Here is an 18837-nt window from a genome sequence, read left to right as displayed (position 1 = left end):
CTGAAGGCAGACGCTTAACCGCTGTGCCACCCAGGCACCCCAATATAAAAGATATTTTAAGTAATAGTTGCTGCTAATGATGTCATGGTAGGATAAACTGTGTTTTACATTGTTAGTCTTAAGATAAACAGGTATAATATCCAGAAATCAATGCAGTAATATCTATTAGCCCTTAAAACATTGAATGTCTTTTAATTGAGTCATTCAGGTTCTAATAACATATTTTAATTTATAATATAATACTTTTCCCTTTAACGTTATAGTGTTGGGGCGACTGGGTGGCTCAGTTGGTTAAGCATCTGCCTTCGGCTCAGGTCATGATCCCAGGGTCCTGGGATCCAGCCCCACACTGGGCTCCCTGCCCAGCAGAGAGCCTGCTTTTCCCTCTCCCTCTGTTGCTCCCCCTGATTGTGCTCTCTCTCTCTCTGTCAAATAAATAAAATCTTTAAAAATAAATAAATAAATAATAAATTTATACTGTTAAAGAAAAATAGAAGCAAATGAATGCCAATTAATCTGAAATGACTAAATTAATTCAATAATACCATGTAGCAGTTTAAAAACAGTGTTTCAAAAATACATGTAATGACTTGAGTACGCAGTCATATTAACAGGTTAATTTTTAAAAATAGGCATATGTATATATTTACACAGACACATATACATACTTAACAAATATATCTTTAATGTATACTATCCTAAGTAGAGAATTGTGTGGAATATATATCTCTGGAAGAGAATATACTAAAATTTTAACAGTGGTTATGTCTAGGTTCTAGGTTAAATGACATAAAAGAAGTATTTTTTATATAATGAAGTAATCAGAGTTCTTATTTCAATAAATATAATACTAAAAGAGAAAAGAAACTTGAAAAGCATGTGACAAAAATGTCAAAGGGTTAATATCTTATTAAGAAAAACACTATTCCTCCAGTGGGGTAGGGATTGGAGGGGAAAGCAAAGGACATTAACACATCATTTAAAGAAGAAATGCAATATATTTATAAGAAATATTTAATAATATTTATTATATAATAAAGAAATAAATATTATAAATATTATAATATTTAGTAATTTTATAATATTTATAAGAAATATATTTAATCTTGCTCATAATCTGGGAGATTCATATTAAAATTTAAAAAATATTATTTTTATTTGTATAATTGGAAAAGATAATCCACAATATTGTGGTCCTTATCCTCATATAAATGCAATTGATGCCAACCTTTTGGAAACCAGTTTGATTCTATACCCATCAGGAGACTTAAGTTCATAACATTTGACCCAGTCCACTTAGTGTTAGAAATACTTAACATGGGAAAATGCTCATAATAGTATGATAACTATATATAGATATGTAGATATAGCTATATAGATATATAGATAAATCTATATATAGATATAAATAGATATATTGAATATGATCCTAGCTTTGTTACAGAATACATAAAGAGAGGAGGAAGATCATGGAAACTTAACAGTAATTCTCTCTGAGAGGTTTGCTTACAGACGCGTGTAATTTTTTTTTTTTTTTACTTTTTGCCTCCAAATATCACGTGACTTTTATAATCTAAAAAATTTAAGTGCAAATTAAAGGAGTGCTAGGAGAGATGATCTTATCTGTGTGCATTTGTGCATCTCTTTACCTGGACTGTTTTGGAGTCCTTCCAAAGTAAGACACTATCTAAATTTGGGGAAGTGGTTAACAATACTGTTATTAAAATAATCATAGAGTGGGGTGTCTGGTAAATGAGCTATGAACATGGCATTGAAGGAGGGATAAATATTGGGGTGGGAGGATGTATGAGGACATAATCTCCTTAAACAGCACAGGGTTTGTGTGGATTTGGGGGCCAAGGTTCTACTCTTGATTTCCTCATTTAGTATTTGTCTGCATTTTGGTGTCTTCACCTTTATCTGTAAGATAGGAACAATAACAGTACCTAACTGATAACTTTGTATGAGTGTAAAACACATTTGATATATATTAAGAGCTTTGAAGAGAGCCTGGGCCCCTTAAAAGTACAAAGAGAGAGAGAATCTAAATGCTGTCACCGTTTTACCTTCTACTTGACAGTTGATGAAAATAAAAAAAATGATAGCCTGAGTACATCTGTAAGATTTAGGACAGAACTCAGCTCCTTTTGTATGCCTGTAAGACTGATTTTTCAGTCTAGCCAATGACCCTAAAATGGATGTCATCTTATATCTTGCTTTGGAACTTAGCCTTGGAATAAAGAGAATGTTGATTTGGTGACTTAATTAAATGGCTTTCAGTAGCTTCTACAAATGCTAATTCTTCTCACCTATCCAGAGCAGGAGGAGAATGGAATCACTTGGGAAGAATTAGAGCTCTACGAGTTACACAGTGTGTTCTATGTTGGCCATCTTTTATGGTAGCTGGCATCAAAATGATCTAATTGATTTTGTTCTGTGGCAGCTTGGAAAGTCCCAACATTTCTTAGCTTTCACACATGCTCTATAAAAACCCATTTTTTTAAAACTATTACGGTTTTATTATTCTGACAATTTTCCTTTTGACAAATAGTTATTAAGAACTTGAGGTACTGTACTTGAATTGAAACCATCATTTTTTTTTTCTCTTTTCTATTTTCATTAGATACTGTGCATTGATTCCCACAGGAAAGGCATCTGTGTCATAACAAATACCTTGAGTAAAAGAATCTAGCGTTCAACCTTCTAATTCTTTCTTACAAAATTCACTGTTCAATTGAATGTATGCATCAAGTTTTTAGACACTTAATGTGATACGATGAACAAAAAATGTACCCCAACCTCCAAGTTCATAGCCCACTGGGGAGAGGGACAAGTATACAAAATTTGGCATTGTAAGGTAGTATTTCAGTACTGTTTTTATATACATTCATATAAAACAATTGAAGATTTAAAGTCAATTAGGGAATTGGAGAATTTCTCATGAAGGTGGCATTTAAAGAAGCTGAAAATGTTTTCATTGATCAGATAAAGAGGATGAAGGCATTCCAGACTGAGGGACTAGACTGAGCAGAGGGGCAGGAATGGTCTGCTAGGGCCAGCATCTGGCAAACAGAGTGGGATATATGGAAAGTGTGGTTGACAGCATAGCTTGGAGCCAGACTGTAAAGGGAAGTGTCTGTGGAAGTATAGTTGACCCTTGAACAATATGAGGATTAGGGGCGCTGACCCCCGCACAGTTGAAAATCTGCATATAACTTTTGACTTCCCCAAGACTTAACTACTCTTAACTTCCTATTGATGGGAAGCCTTCTTGATAATGTAACAGTCAATTAACATGTATTTTGTTTACTATATGTATTATATACCATATTCTTAGAATAAAGTAAGCTAGAGAGAATAAAATGTTATTAAGAAAATCATAAGGAAGAGAAAGTACATTTACTGTAGTATACTGTAAAAAATCTGCAAGTAAGCGGACCTGTGAAGTTCAAACCCATGTTCAAGGATCACCTGTAGTTGGTTTTGTTCCATTGGCATAGAGGCATCTTGAGAAGTGACATGGTCAGATTTGTTCCTTAGGAAAGGTAAAGTGATGGCGATGGGGACTCTTGTGGAGAGTGGGAGAAAGAAGGGATATCACTGGATATTCATTTTTCTACTTCATTCAGGTAGATATGTGGTTAAATAGAAAGGTTGATACGTTTAGAATCAGGTACGTATTCTTTCTTGGAGTCTCAACTGCTGCTAAAAAAACAAGTCACTAATCTTTGTTTACTGTAATACATGTCTACGTAATCCTGGCCAAATTCACCCAAGCCACTTTAACTTCTCTTTTCTCTCAGTTCAGTATAACTGAGGCCTTCATGAGGGAACCCACTAAAACACTGATCTCTAATCTGTGGCTTCATGAAACCCCAGCATTTCCCCACCCTCTACACCTACCTCCAACCACTGGGGGCAGACATAGATCCAGGAACACAAAATTGCTTCCTTTTTTTTTTTTTTTTTTTTTTTTTTTTTTTTTTACTTTTTAGAGTATTGTAGGTACCACGTTATTCCCTACCTACCCAACTTCACACACGTGGATTAAGAAGTTCAAGCAAATGTTTTATGTGTACCAGAGATTTATACACTTGCTTAACCTTCTTACATAGAGATATAAAATAGAGCCACTGACATTTGATATATTATAAAGATAACATGTCAAATCAGAGAGAAAAAAAATTTTAATAAAATGGTAAAGGTAAGTAATCTTTTTGGGAGGGAGTGGATCTTCACTTGTTTCTCGTACCAATATACCAAAGAGTTAAAAGATTTGCATGTGAAAAAAAATGTTAAAAACCATAATAATCTGAAATGATAATATGGTTGAAGAATTTTATAATGTTGGGCTGGGAGAGGCCTTTCAAACTATGCTTAAAAAATAAGCATAGTCCATACGCCTGGGTGGCACAGTCAGTTAAGCATCTGCCTTTGGCTCAGGTCATGATCCCAGGGTCCTGGGTTTGAGTCCCACATCGGGCTCCCTGCTCAGCGGGAAGTCTGCTTCTCCCTCTGCTCGCCAGTCCCCTTGCTTATACTCGCTCACTCTCTCTCACTCTTGCTAGCTCTCACTGACAAATAAATAAATCTTAAAAAAAAAAGAAAAAGAGTAAGCCATAAGGGAAAAATGATAAATTTGACTATAGAAAAGCTAGGATTCTTCTACACCAGAAAGCAACCCAAAAAAACCATATAGAAGTTTGAAAAACCAAACACACACAGGCAGACAGAGGAAAATATTTCCAGTGCTTATAATAAAGGGTTATTAGCTATAAAATATAAAGAGCTCCTACAGGAATAATTGTTCAGGAGGTTAGCCAACCAAATGTTAGCAGTATTATTTCTGGGAATCAGACATGGTGATCCCACATCTTGGATGACTTCTCTTCCCAGTGCACGGGATATCAACGGTGGCATTCCCACCAAGGGGAAGCAGTGACCCCTCATTCTGAGGCCAAGAAGCTTTGAGGAATCTGGGAGAAAGGGCTGAGAATGGAAAGTTTTGAGCTCTTAACAGAGTTGTTCCGACTCCTGCGGACTTGGGAAACCCACTTCAAATCTTTGAGTTTGTTTATTTACCTGCAAAATGGGGATAATAATACTTACATACATCACTAAGTCGTTAGGAAAATTAATGCACATTACTAAACCTTTGAGATCCCAGGATAAGCATTATTGCGTGGGGAGTACAGAGAATTGTTGTTTCTCTGTAACCTCCTGCTTAAGTAAATGCCTGATATTTATATACCAATTCTGAAATGAAACATTATCAGATGCACTTTAGTTAACTCTTTTATGGCAATGTGTGTGCTAAGTTTGAATTTAAATGAATTGGTAACTATTAGCTTACTTTTTATCATGAGGATACTAAAAGCAAAAAACACAGATTTTCCCCCACAATACACTGTACCTTTTTCTTTAAGTCATTTAAGTATCTTGGTAGCTTTACAACTTGATGGCTTCAATTGCATAGTTTGGAGATGAGCAGGTTGTTATTTAAATATCCAAGTAAAATAAGAAGAGTGCAAATAATCCTCTAACTTGCTTCCGTGGATTCTGGACAGAGACTCTTCCCTTTGAATGGTCTTTAGAAATCATTTAGTTCTGCCCCTCATTTCACAATGAGGAGCTTGAATCCAGAGTGGTTCAGTGACTTGCCCCAGAGGCACAGAGCTAACTAAAGGCAGAACTGGGATTACAGCCTGTATTTTCTAGTTATTCCTGTAATCCCTAGAGGTGCTCTTTCCCCTCAGATCCCCAAAGCACCCAAATAACAGTGGCAGATAGACAGATAAGATACACATGTCTTAGATTTTGTCCAGAATCTTAGTAGCCATGTTAGACATAGACCATCATCCTCAGACCTGATTGTGCTGAAGGCTGGGTTGGTCAATAGAAAGATTTTTGCATTTTATCCCATCAAATCCTGCTGGGAATCTTTTGACTTTGTAAAAGATGAAATGTGTTTACATTTTGATAGAACATTGCCTACATTTGAGTCTGTGAACCCTACAGTCAGGGTTCAAAAAGTTATGCTACTCCATTATTGTAAAAAAAATGATCTAATATTGACTCTGGACATTTGTCCTAATGGCATTTACTTTATAGCATTGACTCCCAAGCCTGATTCATTCAGAACTGCCTCATGGGCTGCACAAAATACAGCTGGGACCGGGTCCACACATCTGTTTTTACGAAGCACCCTGGATGATTCTCAGGGTCACCTAAGTTTTTGAACCACTGGAATAGAACAGAGTAAGGAAGCAACAATCTGCTCTTGACAGTTGACCCAAAAGCTGTCAGTGGGTATAGAATTTAAATACATGATACAAATGATTATACTGCATTTTGTACCCAGAGCTCATTTGGTTAATATTTCAGAGGAAAAAAATGCACATTATGTCTGATATAAATTTGTAGCGTTACAGCGTGTTATCATATTCTTGGACACTTGATTTTCAAATGATGTTATAGAAAATTATTGCAAAAAAAAAAAGCATTCTTACCAGTGACTCAGGGGCTTTAAAATAAATATGCCAATAATCACATTATTCTTTATGTATATGCATTTAATGGATGCAAAAATAAAAGTAAAAAGGAGGCAAATCTAAGGTCATGAATATATTTGCAAGCTTAATTTCTAAAGTTTATATACCAACCTAGCCTGGCTTCTAGTTTTCTTCTAATCTTCTTATCTTTTAAATGTTAGGAAAAAAAATCTAAGTATGCACTTCTGGTTGTCTAGGCCAGTTGTACCTTTCAGGTAGGATAGAGGGACTTGGCCTTCCAAATGGGGGTTAGGGAGTGATATTTTGATACATCTAACTGGATTACATAGAATACTCAGCAGTAACAAGAGGATTTTAGTGAATCAGATCATAACCATCAGGGTGCATTTCATCTTCACTAAATTATTGTAACCAAGGCCAGTGTCTACAGTAATATTCTTATGTATTTATGTAAATATATTTTAAGGCAAAAACCAATTGGTTGTTCACACTTTAAGATTTATTCTTTCTATTCGTAATTTATTAACTGTTTATAGAAAAAGATAATGCCTTTGAGCATTAATGAAAACTAGATATAATAGAGAAAATATTTAAATAGATAAGCTATTGTATTGATTCCATGTCCCAAGAAATAATGATAAAAAGAAGTGGTGCTTTTTCTTTTCCTTAAAGCTTAAAAAAAAATGGCACTTCTCCCAGGATTTCTATTTCCTGTGCATAATATGTATGTTTGTTTGTTTTTACAAGTTAACGGGACCAGTGGTTTAAATTGTTCTTTGACTATGTTCTGAAAAATGAAGTGGCTGATGTTGGCATAACTTTGTGTTAAACCACTGGCATTTCACTGTGGAGAGTAAGTTGCAAATTTTTTAGCTATCCGGCAGTGGATTTTAATTTTTATATTGAGAAAATATAACCATGGATTTGAGTATTTAGAAATGGAGTTGAGCATTTAGTATTTAGTTAGAAATTACTAACTTTATGTAGTCATTCTTAAAACTCCACATCTAGTTTAAAAAAAAAAAAAAAAAGGCTTCCAAAGGCTTTCCCTGAAGTTTTACTTTTCAGTTGCAAAGTGTAAAATAGCCTTCTGAAATGCCTCCTCTAAGTCCTGGTGGTGGTACAGGTCTGTGGTTTGTTTGGGGAGATTTTGTTTTGTTTTTAGGAGAGAGCACTTTCTTGTGAAAGAGGCAAGGGAAAGTTTTACCTGTCTCTCTCCTGGGGTTTTTTTTTTTCTTTCTTTCTTTTTCTTTTAAAGATTGGTGATAAGGAATTCTAACTACTTAATGAGATGGGAGAGGCCTCACTCCATTGGAGTGGAGGACTCCAGGTGGAAGTTGATGGATTGGACAGGTAAAGAGAAGAGTCCCGCCCCCTCATGCCTATAGTTGGGTATATATTAGGGAACCTAAAATTATGTACAGAGGGAGAAAGAGAGAGAGGGACTTGAGTTCTGTTATCTTCTTAGTAGATTCCTATTGTCAGGGTCTCAGAGGGGGTGGGGGGGTTGGCAAAATCCTGGAGCCAGAAGAGAGGACAGCGGCATTGATCAATCTTACTGCTAACATGTTGTACCTGGAAAACAATGCCCAGACTCAATTTAGTGAGGTAAGGATTTTAGATTTTAGCACTCCATTTAGAGATGCTTTTTTATTTTTATTTTTTAAATAAAAGCTTAAATATTTGTGGTTCTTGGTCACCCAATGTAATGTTTTTGCAGATTGTGTGTAGGAATCTCCTTTTCTTGGTTATTGTTTTCTGTGGTGACTGTAAGATTTTTTTTTTCCTTTAAGTAGGAGATGAAATAATAGGAGAAAAGGGAGAAGAAAAATTTCTGGGTGACGTTATGTATTTGAAGAAACCAGGAGTTTGTAAAATCACTTTTTGTAAGAACAGACTGGGAGAGCAGCTCACGTTCTGTAGATACATGGAAATGACTCCTCTGTTGGGTATTCACGTACCAGTAAGACAAATGAGTTGACTGTCTTAACTCAGTTAAGTTCTCAGTTCTATCTCCAGACTTCATCCTAAAAGCAAATGAAGCTTTTTCAAAATAATCCAGGTGAGATTTTTTTTTTCTAAAAACCATCTTCATTTTGAATTCTATCAACCCAGAGACCCATCTAAATCCTCAGGGGACTTGACTAATGTCCCTATTGTCTGGTGATTGACTTAAGACTTTCACTGTATAATGGCAAAGTTACTTGGGGGTGATGCATTATTAAATATTTATACATGCCTATATGGCAATGGGTATCACAGCATAGGATTTTATGTAAGGAATTGATTTGCCTCTCTGATCTCTCCTCAAATTAGTCTCAGGGACTTAAATCACTAGGCAAAGGGATACGGAAACAAAACTCCTGAAGAGACTGCAAGGCTTTGAGGAAGTTTCCTAAGGTTGAGGGAGGTCTAACAACAATATTAGTTTACATTCCTCAGAATAGGGCAGCTGTGTTGACACTAATCAGATTGGGGGGGGCGCGGGTGGTGAGCCTGAGCTCAGTGTTTCGGATGAAAATGCTTGCAGGCGAATGCTTGGAAAAGTAGACTGGAGTGCTCAAACTGAGCTCCTTAAAAATCAAAACAAAGTGCATAAGACTCGGGTGCACACAGCAAAAGGAAGAGTCGTTCAAAGGGCGACAAAGCGGGGCCTGCACTGTCATATTGACCGTGCTATTGTCTAGACACCTGAACTATGTAAATATAACAGGGGAAATATCGAGTTATCCACAGAAGGAAAAGGAAGTGCCTATTTTCCTTTAAAACATTCAAGCAGGCATGCTTGTCCTCAGCGGAGAAACTTGAGTTTCTTGTTTTGCTTTAATATGGAAAGTTAGCTTAAAATGTTACCAAACGGTTAAAAAAAATGGAGGAGACTTTAAAGATGTTCTTGTTTCTATGTGATCCCATTTTGGCCAGTTTTAATCACTAGAGATCCGGTCTGTCAGTCATATCATATCTGACTTTGTGTTTGTCCACACGCTATTTCACACATATATTTATAAGCAGGCTGGGATCTGCCTTCGTGCCTAAGTAGGAAGGGGTAGAAAGGAAGGGTGATTTAGAGATATCATAAGAAAAGTATGAAGTTGATCCAAAGTGGAAAGCAATGATTTTTTCTCATGAAGGGAAAAACTGAGAAAATGTTTTGCTTAGAAGATACCGGTAGGAATTCTTGCCTTTTATGGAGGCAAAAGAATCATGTCTTATGTGAGCGTATAACACTCTTACCATGAGAGAAAATACCTTTCCATGGCTTTGCAGTTTTCAAAACTTTAGGTAAATGTGTATAGTCAGGTACTCAAGTTGTCTCTTTTCTCTTGGAATGTTGCTAATGTGTGTAACAGGATATCTATGAAAAAAAATATGGCTGCATTTCTCTCCCTCCTGCATCTTTTTGTATATTGCTGTGGTGAATTTTATATCCTTCCGCTAATGTGTGTTTTATGAGTAATTTTTATACCTTCATTTTCATTCTATTGCTTAAGAATAGCTTCCTTTGCTGTATAGGGTTATGTTTTAATATCTAGTCCTCTGTAGAAATGCAGTTTTATATCTGACTACACAAAATGTCTGGGACCCGCATGGCCCTGAGAATCCGGAAATTTAATGCAAAAGTTGTTAAAGCTTTAGGATTCATCTTGAGATAACATTCGTTAGTAACCATCAATACAGAAGCAGTGATCTATTATCACATAAAAATTGTTTAAAAATTGGACAAATTAGGAATACAGAGGCTTGTAACTCTCCATGAGAGTGAAAATGACTTTGAAACTATAACCCAATCTCTGACTTCAAATAATTTTTAAATTTAATTTGTTAGTAACTTCTTTGGGTCGATTAACTCAAAAACAGAAGAGGAACACTGATCCTTTTCTACTCCCTGTTCCACGAATTTCCAATTCTTTCCCTCCAAGCAGAGCTGGATTTGGTGAAGCTGTTAGTGAACAGGAAGGGGTCCGGAAGGGCGGAGAACGTGAGCGGGATGTAACAGGCATGGCTGAAGGAGCCACCCTTAGGTTTACAATGGAGAGAGGCCTCAAGCAAGCACCATGCCAGTGTGCCAGGCTTGGAATGACACAGCCTCTGGGACTGGTCTCAGATTTGAAAAGAGAGACTCAAAAGAAGGGAAATTTTTCACAGATCAAGTTTTAGTTCAACTTTCTTGCCAAAAAAACTGGGCTCTGTGTGCATTTGTATGTGTGCACGTGCACATGGGGGGAACAGACAGAGACTTTCAAATCCTCCTTAGAGGGACATTTAGGACATTTTTTTTTAAAGATTTTATTTATTTATGTGACAGAGAGACAGCCAGTGAGAGAGGGAACACAGCAGGGGAGTGGGAGAGGAAGAAGCAGGCTCACAGCGGAGGAGCCCCATGTGGGACTCGATCCTGTAACGCCAGGATCACGCCCTGAGCCAAAGGCAGATGCTTAATGGCTGCACTACCCAGGCGCCCCAGGACATTTTTATTAAAAATCTCTATCTGGGTTTCTGTGTGAAGATAGAAAGGTACTTTGGCGAATGGGTTCCAGTATTCTAGAACTAAACGAGACTTCAAGGCTCATACACTGAGATGTCGCATTTTACAAACCAAGGTCAATGATCTCTCTTTCTGTAGTAGAGAAAGCCATAGATGTATAAGTCAGTCCCATTTATTTAATTGAACCTTTTTCTCTTTCATATCAAGAGAGATAGAATGCATTCTGGAAGGGGCTATTGTAATTCACAGCAAATGACCCCCCAAAAATTTACATAAAGAACTGATGTGCAAATCTACTTGAGAACAAGAAGAGTAACTTGAAGGCAGCACTACAAGATCTCAGAGTTGAGGACCTTGTCATTTAATTGACCTCTGGACCTGCATGGTCAAGGGAAAGAGTCTTTCCTACCCTAATGCTGTCTCGCAGAGACGTTTTTCTCATGGGAGTGATTTTTCTCTTAATTGTCAATAACTGTCTCATCTCAAGCTTTCCCATGCTGTGCTTCTGAGATGTTTAGCGCTATAGGTAAAAGCAGAGCAGGGAAGAAGCAGAAGCTGCAGATTCAAGTTAGCTGTCAGCCAGGCTCTGTTCCTCACTGCATGCTGTGGTCTTAGATTGCATTGCTTGTTTTACAATTGGTTGCCCTCAAGCCCAGAGGGGACTGGGAGAAAGAGATCTTAGATCACAGATCATAGATCATACTTTCTTTTGCTACTATTGGAAAAATGAGTGGTGATAATAAATCACTTATCCTTTACCTAGATAAGGAAAAAGCATGTTTGGTTTGTTTTGTTTTTTAGAAGAGCAGTGATCCTCAACTGTGGTATGGAGAGTAAACTAAGAAACATGAATGAATGTCTAGTTAGCTATGGCAACCAAAAAAATATTGGTTGCCTTTTCATCATTCCACATGCATCTTCTGAGGGCAAAGTTACTAAAATTTTCTTAGGCAATGAGTATGTATGGAATTTGGATTCTATATTCTTCCTATTAAGGAAGTATAAGTCTGAGGTTAGGAGGTTTTAGATTTATCAAGGAAGGATATGGGTCAAATGGATGAGAAATATGTTGCAATAGACGTTCCTGAGCTTTCTTTGAGGTGCATACGATTGTTTTAGGTGAGAACCGAGTTTGTGGGATAGAGGAGTGTAAGTAAAAGTCCTCCCTTCATAGTAATATTTTGAAAGTAAACTCCCCCCCCAATTGAATACCCTAATTTATTCTTTTAATTGTTTTATGTCAATAAATAAGGAAGAATGAACATAGATACCAAAAGATACCTCTGTGGAAAATAACGTGTTTATTTCCATAAAAGTCTTATTACTCTGAAGATGAAAATTTTTCCAAGTCCAATGGACTCAGAATTTCCTTTTGAATATATGATGAAAAAGTCAGATGACTGATGGAGCATTATTGTCCAGTGCCAATCTAGTGGACTGTCACCTATGCAGAACATCCAGTACAGTAATGGATTTGGGTTCTGGAAGAAAATGGATTGAAGTGTCAAGGTAAAACAGTAGATCCAAGAGTGAAGCCATGAATTTAATTCCTACTCTCTTAAGAACACAATTTGGAGGCACAAGAAAATAGTAAAACGGAATTTATTGATGTGCTACCTCTCTCAACATTTTATAATTTTCACTGATGCTTTTTCATTAAGTTGAATTTTGTCAATAGTCATGAATACTAGTATTGAATGGGGAGAAATGTAGGTTAGAGGATCAACTTACTCTTTTTAAATAAGTGTTTACTGAGCATCTGTTACATATAAGATGGCACGTAGGATATGAAAATGAGTAAGAAACAGTTCCTACACCAAGAAGTTTACCGTCCACAGGGGAAATGAACACATACAGTTGTAACACAGGGCAGATCTTCATTGTCCTATGAGAAGTGTGAGCAAGATAATATAAAGGATCAAAGAGAAAGAGTACCTCGAAACAGGAGGATCAAGAAAGTCTGTATGTATAAGTAGGATGCAGCTGCACTTGGAAGGTCAGGTAGAACTTTCTAAGTCCTTGAAATATGAGCGGGAAGGAGGATTTGGGGTGAAGAAACAAGCATAAGTGGAGACGCAGAGCTGGGGTGAACGCTGGTGTACTCAACGATGTCAATAGTTCAGATGGAATTGAAAGCATGAAAAAATTAGGAAATAAAGTTAGAAATGTCAGATTGAGTGGCTCATGGAGGGCCATGCCACATTTACTATTGTGGCAATGATAAGCCATGGAAGGATTTTGAACAGAGGAGTGGTATAATTGGAGCCATGCTAGGGCACATTTGGGAAGATTAAAGGGCTTTGCTCAAGACTGCCTCGCAGCATAAACATGCATTTCTCTGCATCGCACATTGGCCGTCTGTTTTGCAGGAATATTCACCACTTCTCTGGAAACTTGGGAAGGGTAAAAATGGATTGTGTCTAAAGTCTTACACAACTTACGCATTCTCTGTCTGTTGCTCTCTTTAATAGCTATGGTCTCTTCCATGGATAAGTTGGGAACCATTGGCTTTAGTTTGTCCTAATGTGTGCCTGCTATTCAAATGTAATCATGAATAGAACCACTTTCGCTTTCAAAAGGGTTCCACTTAGATGACAAAGTATATGGTCACCCTACAAATAAAGATCCACTCTTCATTTCATTATTTTCCCCAACCTCTACCCCCAAATGGAAAAATAGTATAAATTTGGTTGTAAACAGAGACAGTAATTTTGATATCTCACCCACAAGCCACTTAGATGATTTCCTCCACGAAAGAAGCATTTCCTTACAACCCAACATTTACTGAGAGCTAATTAAGTACAGTCACAGGGCTAGGCACTATAGGGAAAGCAGAAGTGAATAAGTTGCAGCGACTTGTGTCTGAGAATTCACAATTCTAGGGTCCACATAAGATATTATAAATGACTTCAGTATGAAACAGAAAGTGGTAGGAAACACTGAAGCCTCTCAAAACAGTGAAATGGGTTCAAACTGGTCATGATGAAGGTAGCATTTCATATAATCCGAGGACCAGATTTTAGCCAAGGTGGGGAAGGAAGGTCATTCTGGGTAGATGAGAAAATTACTAAAAATACAAGGAAGAACTGCACAGGACCAGACGAAAGAGCATGATATATTGACTTGGAAAGAGAACGTTGATTTCAACACAGATCTGTATTTAGTATGTATGTCAAATGGAAAGCTGTTGTAAAAGCAGCAACAAGATATGGTAGGGACTTCTATCTTACTAAGAACTCGAACCTATGACTGTTTTGAGAGCATGGACAATGTTCAGAATTCAAGATTCAGAACTCTGTCTACATGTTGTAGGCATGACAAGTGTCATCCTGAAGGGAAGGACCAAAATAAGACCAAATGATGGGGCGGGGTGAAGTTGAGGGTTTCCTGATCCCTTTCCTTAGACCTCTACAGAAAGAGATAAGGTATCTTATAGGGACTCAGCAATTACATTTTTAAATTATCATAGCTAGGAACAAAATCCAGACTGATTTTTTAATGTTAATTATAATTAACTTTATTAAATAGTCATCTTAGAATCAGGATGAGAAAACTTTCTCTGGTCACTGCTCTAAATGCAAATAGTAATTCTGGAGCTAAATGTGAGAGAATATACCAAGTATGATTTTTGTTGAAGATAAGAATTCCAATTGATAAAGAGTAGAGCAGAAGCAAATATGAGTGTTCCATTTAAGAAACAAACACCACCACCCCTACCCCTTCAATTAAACAAAAAGCAACAATAAAGAAATAAAGATTTGGGTGCCCAAATGAAAAAAAATTTTTGCCATAAATGTTTCAAATTTCACTTTGGACAAGGATACACATTTGCATTTAGGATTTGAACAGAAATATAGGGGGAAGGCATGTCTTCACCCATATTAATATCCTTTCCTTCCACACCCTCCTTCATCACTTCCATCTCACCCAGGAAGAAAATGTAGGCAATTAAGGAGATAATAGAGGGGTAGGTGAGGGTAGGTTCTTGGGGGAGGTAACTCAGTGACTTGATTTAAATGCGAAGAGGCAGGCAGGAGGGAGAATTGGCCTTTCTGATAAATGGGGGAAAGTCCAAGCTTGTGTCTCATTCCTGTCTCTTTCCTACAAGCCTAACCCTCCACTGACATAAAGCCGATTTTGAAAATACCCAATATTGAAAAGTGATTGTCCTGCTTTCAACTTTGTGCAGACAATAGGGGAACAGTGATGTTCCAGAAGCCACCACATTGCTTCCAACCTCCTTTGCAGAACTAAGTAGTTAAATTAAGTGCCTGTAAAGTCTTTTCAGAAACAGTACTTGATACTTCCCCATATTCGATTTTCTGACTTGGTCTAATAATATAGCACACCTGTTCTATTCAAAAGGCATTCCTTTCCATATTCTGGAAAAAAAAAATCTTGGGAAGTTCTCATTTCTAAATGTATTTCTTATTTGATAATGACTAAGTTTATACACCCTGCTTAAGTTTGTTTTTCAAAGACAAAGTAAAATCAGGCTGTCATGTAGACGCAGGATGGCTTCGCCAGGTACTAGTTACCTGTCAATTTAAAATTCAGTAACTGGTGTTAAGGTAAAGCCCATGTTGGTTCTAGGTGAGGGAATAACTGGCAATAAAACATTTTTGGAATGTCAGTGGAGCGAGTAGAGTGTAAATTGATATTTCATGCAAAACCTGTGATCTGAATTGCATCTAGTCTGTGTTTCTTCAATGGTAAAAAAAAAAAAAAAAGATTTCCTATAAAAGCTGAAAGAGGGAATTTTGAGTCAAGCTGTGGTGTGTTGCCAGAGGCGGAAATTTATGAAACACTCTCATCAGCTCTTCTGGAAACACTACAAAAGAAATAGTTCTACTTTCTTATTGGTGCTAAAGCCACTAATAGGTGCAGTTTAGTATAATACCCCTATGAGAATTACCACCCCCAAACTCAGCTTGCCTTGGAAAGAACTCTGTACAGGCATTTTCTTTTTCCTTTCAAGCTTGCGCAAAAACACCCAAAGGGGCCATTTCCAATCCAGGCAGTGAGCTTTCTCAAGTTTATTCTTTCTCAGATCACAGAGACAATGGAGAATATGCCCTGTTTACTCAAATCAGTCTGGATTAGTGTCACTCTATTGATGGAATTAGAATTAAAAGGAAAACCATTACCCTCTCAACAGGCAACATCAGATGTTTTGGGAATGGCTTGATTACTTCTAAATAGACCATGGGAGACTGTCACCAGACTAAGGTTGAGGACTCCACAGACAGACACAGAGAGAAATGGTGACACTGGGTGAAGTCAAAAGCCCATAATAAGCCTCAGGCTGGGAAATGATTTTAATAGTCAGTCCCAAAGTGCTTGAAAGGCTGAAAATCAGAATAGTAAGTTTCCAGAGAAAGTACTTCTCCTGGCTTCTTTCTATACTCCAACACCACCCCCCAGATATTTGTCTTCAGGTCAAATTGTTTCTAGTTTTTAAGGACCGGCTGGGAGGCTACTTCACCCTTGAAAATTTCTCAGGTTCCCTACCACCACCACCCCAACTTTCAGAATAACCCTCTGTCCCCTGAACTCTTTTGCCCTTCTCTGTTCATCCTTCATTGCTCTCCCTATGGACCAGATACCTTCTCCCCAGTTCTAGACTGAAGACTCCTGATGAATGGGGGATGTGTGGTATTTATCTCTGTATCCTCTCCAGGACCACCAAACGATGCCCCTGGAGGTGATGGAAGCATGTGTCTGTTGCTGTTGCATGAAGGGGTATCTTCAGATTTAAAAAATGGCATATTGATGTACTTTTACAGAAATGGCTCTCTGTAACTGACCCGTGCAAAAAAGCAAAGTGATTGCATACACCGTACAAGCCTTGTCTTCACCTGTATTTCTGAATGGCATGGTTTTCCTTGACATCTTACAAGTCTTTCTCAATCTCTCTCTTTTTTTAAATGAGCCCAGGTATTTATTTCCATTATACTTCAAGTGGCAAGAAAGTTTTTAAAGGACAGGGAAGTTTCCTGAGTAAGAAATGACTCGTACTCTGACAGAGGTAAACAGTGTAAAGTGTATGCTGCTTTCATTTCATTGATTACCCATGAGGACAGAGAATGTGTTTGACTTTTTAAAAAATGAAATAGATTAGATTTTTATCTTGCTTTGCAGTCACTTCTTAAAAGTGTTTATTTGCTTCTACACTGATTCACTTTTCCCTGATTCATTTTGTCCCCTATAAGTCTCTCGATCATCGCCAGAGATTTGGGTGGTTTGCTCTGGGTGAATAAGCTTGATGATTTGCAAACACTTTCCTGTTTCATTTTCTATGGTTATTAAAGGATGTCTGAGAAATCTTTAAGTCATTTTGTTCTTAAACATGGTGTCCTAGTTTTTTGTTTGTTTTTTCATGTTCAAATAAGACACCAAGGAGCTGTTGTAATTATTAAACTGATTGATTGTTACTTTCATAATGGGGTAAATAGGATGAAATGAATAGATCGCTGTCTTTTCAAAGTAAGGCATGTCTTCTGCATAGCTGGAAACTTCAGTTTTATTTTGCAGTTACAAGTGACAGCTTAAAGGAGCACTCCAATGTTACATAAGTCACCATGTCTAATTACAAAGCATAGTAAATTACTGAAAACTTTAATCTCAGATACAATGGAAAAATGTAGCAATCAGCAAAGAATTTGACAAGCACAAGCAAATTAGAATGCAGGAAACAGTGTTTCTCATTTGAATATGTATAGAATGGTAAAACTGAGTGGTGTACTCCTTGTTTCATGCTTCACTTTTCTATTTGCAAATCAAAGCTGATGTTTCAACCTTTGTGTGTGTATTGTAAAGTCTGCGAAATGAAGTCATGAATTTAGACGATTTGCAAGAAATGGTTTGTATGTCTGATAAAGTACGATCTCAGTTCCTCAAAACATACATTGTAAGCCCTTAATTAGGGCATTATTCTAAACTGACTTCTAGCTAACTGGGTAGAAAATCATGGAAATTAGAGAGGGAGGGACAAATTTTGTGGCCTCTCCACCAGAAACTAACGTCTTATTCTAAGCTTTTTTTCTGGGTGGTTTCTTTCCAAAAAAAAAAAAAAAATCTGCATTTGGCCACAAACACCATCCCAAGGAAGTGAATAATTATATAGCCACAAAGATTTAGATTCTTACTGCTGACCTAGATGCATTAGAAACAAACTCTAGGCCATTAGGTAAAAAATACTGCCTTGGCACAAAAACGTGTGTGTTTGTTTTAAGGAAGTAGGAGCTCATTAATAAACTTCCCAGCTAGGTGTGAGCTACCAAGTATTACTCATTGCCTTGTGAGTGACAGGACTGGCTATTCTGCTACTAGTTCCCATAAAAGCTGAAGCTAAAAGCACAGTTCTCACCTACCAAAACAAAGCAAAACACAGAGTAAAGGTCATAGAGATTATTCGGAGATGCACCCTAACATTCATTTGGCAGTAGTATGTAAAGACATGAATCGGACTTGAAGGCAGACTTCCTTCAGCATAAAAACCAACACTTAGTTGTGTTTTAATGAAAAAAAGAAATCTTCTAGAAGGGACTTTTATTTTGAAATGATTTCCACTTAGTCTTTCAATAAATATTTCCCGAGCTGCTACTGTGCCCCAGACACTGTACCAGATTTGAGACTCGGTAATAAACAAGATATAATCTCTCGTAGGTCTATGGTCGAGCAGAAAAGACAACTATTAAAAAAATATATTGGTACAGATAATTCATGTCGGTTATAATTAGGTGATGCCAAAGGAAAGTTCGAGCGGTGTCACTGTGTGAAACAAAGGAGAACATCCACCTGGGCAGAGGGCTTCTCCTGGGGGATGTCATTGAGCTA

The 18837-nt window shown here is 37.2% G+C and overlaps 1 protein-coding gene across 7 annotated transcripts in view; it reads left to right on the top strand.

Annotated features, from left to right (window-relative positions):
- The window catches only part of TP63 (tumor protein p63), a 228766-nt gene that overhangs the window by 121576 nt on the left and 88353 nt on the right, over nucleotides 1–18837 (top strand). Inside the window, exon 1 of one of the 7 annotated variants that reach the window (XM_019794740.2) lies at nucleotides 7945–8120. The exons of 5 other annotated variants lie outside the window; for them this stretch is intronic. In XM_019794740.2, the coding sequence (XP_019650299.1) occupies nucleotides 8079–8120 (42 nt within the window). In that variant the 5' untranslated portion in view covers nucleotides 7945–8078. Of the gene's footprint in view, nucleotides 1–7944; nucleotides 8121–8480; nucleotides 8575–18837 lie in introns of those variants that run through there. One more of the 7 variants, XM_019794741.2, reaches the window with a different exon arrangement.

This window comes from Ailuropoda melanoleuca, chromosome 1 (genome assembly GCF_002007445.2).
Source record: "Ailuropoda melanoleuca isolate Jingjing chromosome 1, ASM200744v2, whole genome shotgun sequence".
Classification (NCBI taxonomy): domain Eukaryota; kingdom Metazoa; phylum Chordata; class Mammalia; order Carnivora; family Ursidae; genus Ailuropoda; species Ailuropoda melanoleuca.
Note: the sequence above shows the minus strand (reverse complement) of the source record. Positions and strands in the feature narration are given on the sequence as shown.